Below are 4,756 nucleotides of genomic sequence, written 5' to 3' on the forward strand. Positions count from 1 at the left end.
GCTGACTGTGAAACCGAAACGCATCGAAATGCACGAAGAAAACGAAAATCGCTGGGCCCCCACACGGGAGGCTGCCCGCGGCGGACGACCGCTGGCCGAGAAGCAGCCACACTCACTGCTGCAGCTGCTGACGCCCCACTCGGCTAGAGCCCGGTTCTATTTTTGTGCGCATTTCAGAGGCAAAGTGTCTCTCACTCTTTTTGATGGGCGGCCACCCCCCGCCAGCAAGACGGCGTCTTCCTCGGAGGAGAGAGGAAATTCACCTCCTGGGCCGTTAGGGGAATCGGCCGATCGCTTTGCACATTGTGTCTGTGACGCGGGACACGGTTCCGTGGAGAATATGTCAATAAAGACCATCACTCGTTTCCCTTAAGGCTTGAGTCGGACTGGGGAGGTGGAAGGCCAGTGCTTCTGCCAAGAAGCTCTTCGGGCAGACGGGATGTTTCGGAGCCTGTCTGCAGACTTGCCACGCGCCACACTGTCTGCACCGTGACTCGTCAGGGCAGCCTGGCCGGCTTCCCGGGCTAGACACGGACACCTGCCTGCTACTTGCTGCTTGGCAATGCCCTTCACGCCTTTCTCACGGAGTCCGCTCCTCCAGCGACGCGGCTTGTTCCGGCGGCCGCCTGCTGCCCCCCTTCGTTCCCGGGAAGCTTCCGACCCGCCAGGAGGAGAGACACCGCTCTCAGCACCGCACCGGGCAATGAAGGGCCGGGGGCACGAGGACAGTTTTCCGTAGCGCTGCTGACCAGTGAGTCCATGAGCAAAAGGAAAACCGCGTCTCCCTGGGTGTTTCGGAAGCTGGAGCGTGGCACCAGCCCCTCTCGGAAGCACATGTGTTGCCACATGTGCCGGGCTAGGAACCAGGCACCGGCGTCTGTTTGTGCTTTTCTGCAGACATTCCAGCCCCTCAACTTACGCCTTACAAACACACAACGAAAATGCCCAAATATGAACAGCCTGTCACCTCTTTCCTGCAGGCCAGCTCCTGTCTGTGCTTTTCTGATGGGGTTACTGAGCTCTGGACGGCAAACACGTCTCCGTATTTTCTTTAAGAAAGAAATGACAGGAATTCTCATTATCACTTCGGTTTTTGTGGCTTGAGGTCTTCAGTGGCTTGGAAAAACAAGATGGCACCAGGGGGGCACTGTGGGGCGATGGGAGGGATCCCTAGAGTTGTTTGGGTTTTTTTTTTTTGTTGTTGTTGCTTTAAGCTTAATTATATTTCAGTGATTTTTTTTTTTATTAAGGTCAAAAGTTCCTGATGAGATACTGAATGGACATATACTGTAGCTTGTATTGGCCGTGTGAAGTTCTGCGATAGTAACTGGCCAAATTTGTGCTGGTTGCTCGGCCAATGTGATCAGGGTGGCAAAATGCGTTACTGAGTTGTTTATTGCAAAATTGAAGGGAAAATATTGCTGACTCAGACTGATGAGACAGAATCAAATTATAGAGACAGGAGCTGGCCTGCAGGAAAGAGGTGACAGGCTGTTCATATTTGGGCATTTTTGTTGTGTGTTTGTAAGGGGTAAGTTGAGGGGCTGGTTTGTCTGCAGTAATTTTGTGAATGAGAAATAGGTTCTTTTTTTTAAAGAACAGACATACTGTGATACTTTTTAGAGAAACTGAAACATTAGTCCATTAGCCTTTATTTTTCTTAGTGTAAATGACTGATGAGGTGCAATTCTTATGAGGGGGATAAAGGGCATTTAAAAATCATTATTTTGAAACTATGAGACACACAAAAGACTTCCATTAATTTTTTTGCCTCCCATAACTTAAACTATACAAGGAAAAAATTCCAGTGTATTCAAAGGAGTAACTTGTCTCCATTTGATCCCGACATTTGTTACACCAGGCTTCCTTTTCTTCTTTTTGTCTAAAACTGATACTGCGGTGAGATGCTACAGTCAAATGAACCTTCTTTTCCGCTGGTTAACATCACCAGGAGAGTCAGCCAGTCTTCTATATTCCAATAGAGGTTACTGATAACACGCGATTTGTTTCTTCTCAGGGTCCATGCTCGACTTTCATTCACAAGAGCCCGTGTTTATGCAAAGTAAGGGTCTTCCCAGAGGCTTGGAACATTGCCCAGAAGGCCAGGGCTCAAGAGGAAGAGGGTCCTTTAAGCCTTGAAGAGTGTGGTGGAAACACCACCGGCTCTGTGCAAGTTATTCTAGCAGACACGCTCTGTCAGCCGTGCTCAGCTGTTCTCTGCACACAGGGCATCCTGCACCCAGGTATCAGGAAAACACTGACGATGGTGAAAAGATTATTAACCGGCCCAAGGGCCCTACAGTGATGCAGGTGGTTTGGTTTAAGAGAAGCTACATATTGTGTTTGATGACCGCTGATTTGGGACTTTAGAAATGGTCTAGAGCTTTTAAACTAGTCCCGAAGTATTCTGAGTGACTCCTAACACAGAAGAATTAATTATGGTGGGTCCCTTTATTTTAAAAGTAAAATAAATGTGATGAATCTAGAAAACTCCAGGGACACACTGCCAGGTTGATCAGACTTGATGTTTTTAATTTGTTCCCAAAGCGAATCACCTGTTTAAGTGTGGCCCTTCCTCACCTCTAGGAGCTTGGGGGAGCTTACTAGAAATGTAAACTCTTGGCTCAGAAACTGTGGGGTGGGGCCGGCGACCGGCCTTGTCTCAGCAAGTTCTGGGGGGATCCTCAAGCAGGTTAAAGGTGAGGATGCTGGCGCGAATTTAGCCACAGACACCTGCCGACAGGTGATTCCTCTTGCCCCTCCTGGGTCAAGTTCAAAGCCCCAAGGATGGGAGGAAATGGCCCAGCGTTCTTCTGATCACCCCTCAGGGGAGCTGCAGTGAGCGCCTGGCTTCAGAGCCTCCAGACCACGGCTCTCGGCGCGCTGGCTGGTTTGTGAACGCAGCAGCTCGTCGCAGGCACCAAATCACGCCCTCTGGTCACGTCTACCATATTTCATTTAAAAATGTTGGCTGTGGTCCACTCAACCCTCTTCGTGACTCCTTGTGCCGTGTCACCCAGAGCCAGGGAAACGCTGGCCCAGCTCCTGAATCTTTCACCCGAAGCCCACCGAGGAGGGCAAAGCTCTGGTGTGAGTGGGGCCAGGTGTTCTGCGTTCTGCGTACTTTGTAGCCAGGGGCTTCACTGCTGCAGGCAGACTCTTAACCCTGGAGGGGCCCGGTGCGTGGATGTCAAAGACGGCGGGGCAGGACTTCCGGTGCGGTGAGCCCTGTAAATCCCTGCATGCCCTGGATGACACTGGGAAGGGTCCTTGGGCTCAGGCTCCACCCCGCGAAGACCCTCAAGGGCCTCTGAAAATAAAATAGGAGGCTCTGGTATTTGAGGGGAGCTTCTTCCCTCAAGGGCAGACAACGCTGGGCATGTGTGTGCCGGGGAGGGGAGCGCGGGTCACGGACTGGGATTTTCTCCTCGGGCGCCGGACTCAGACACTAGGCAAACGCCAGGTCCCACACCCGGAGCCTTCCATCTAGCGCTGGCGGCCGGGCTGTGGGCTCCGACCGCTGAACTCTGGGACCAGCGAGATCCTCCGGGCTGCGCCACCCAGGTGGGCCTACCTCGGCCACGCGGCGCGGCCAGCACGTACCGGGGGGCTTCCTGGCTGCTCACTACTGCAATGCTTGCGTCATCTGCTCGGGAGCTGCCCGGTCTCAGCTCCCTTCTCCCTGGTCCACCAGGACCCCACCCTGGGACCCCACCCTGGGCCCCAGCGCGCAACCAGTGAGCGCCCAGGCTGGCGGGGCCTCCGGCGTGCGGGCTGGCTGGGTGATGCGCACGCGCACGCGCACGCACAGGTGTGAGGCCACGTCACCGGCTGCACCCGCGTCCCGCCCCGCGTCCCGCCCCGGGATCCGCCCCGCGTCCCGCCCCGCGTTCCATCCCTCATCCCGCCGCCCCGGAGGGGGGGGATGGAGGTGCCCGGCCTCACCTTGGAACGGGCTGACCTGCTGCACCGGGTAGGGGTTCCGCTGCTGCTGCAGGTGCTGCCGGGGCAGGTGTGACTGCTGCAGCTGCTGAAGACAGAGCAGAGGGCGGGTGAGGCGCACGGCGGGCTGCGAGCGGCGTCTTACCACACCGAGGCTTGTACCAAGGGACGAGCGCATCCAGGCGTGCCCGGAGAGCGCGCACAGCCCAGGCGCCCGTGCCGGCCCTGCACGGAGCAGCGCTGGGAGCCTCGGCCCAGCAGGGCGCGTCACCCTGGCCTCAAGTGGCCGTGGCCTTGGCTTGGGCGCTGCCCGTGCTCAGGACGCGCCCTGCACCTGCCTGCCGCGCCGGGAGGACGCCCGCGGCCTCTTCAGCATGTCCACTAGAAGAAGACACACGGTGGCCACTCGGCCGCACAAGGGTTATTTCTATTTTCTCTCTGCCCCGAGCTGCTCTACGATTTTTCTTTTTTTCCTACTTCCCCACCAGGCCAGCCAGCGCCCTGGCAACCAGATAACAGAGCAGCCTCCGGGGTCCACCCACCCTGGGGTGCCCACCTGTGTGCTTTGCACGAACTGCTGAAATTAATTAGCTGTGCACACAATAGAGAGAGCAGAAGCTACATGTTTAGGCGCAACAGAGGGGCGTGACTGACAGCAAGCGGTGCATTTAGGGGCGTCTGCCCCAACTCCCCATGTTAAGTAAGACTTGAGCTGTCCCCCCAATACCTGGGAACAGCTCGGGGTGGCCCACCAGGGGCTTCTCCCAGCCCTGTACTCTCCCATAAATCACCTGGCTCTGGCCTCAGTTTCCTC

At 55.7% G+C, this 4,756-nt stretch overlaps 1 protein-coding gene across 1 annotated transcript in view; it reads right to left on the minus strand.

Moving 5' to 3' along the window:
* The window catches only part of LOC101634399 (mastermind-like protein 3), a 7,850-nt gene extending 3,730 nt beyond the window's left edge, over positions 1 to 4,120 (minus strand). Inside the window, exon 1 of the mRNA XM_004685188.2 lies at positions 3,946 to 4,120. Within this exon, the coding sequence (XP_004685245.1) occupies positions 3,946 to 4,120 (175 nt within the window). The remainder of the gene's footprint in view (positions 1 to 3,945) is intronic.
* Between the last annotated feature and the right edge of the window lie 636 nt (positions 4,121 to 4,756).

The sequence above is a fragment of the Condylura cristata genome, unplaced genomic scaffold (assembly GCF_000260355.1).
Source record: "Condylura cristata isolate star-nosed mole 26May11 unplaced genomic scaffold, ConCri1.0 scaffold00018, whole genome shotgun sequence".
In the NCBI taxonomy this organism is placed as follows: domain Eukaryota; kingdom Metazoa; phylum Chordata; class Mammalia; order Eulipotyphla; family Talpidae; genus Condylura; species Condylura cristata.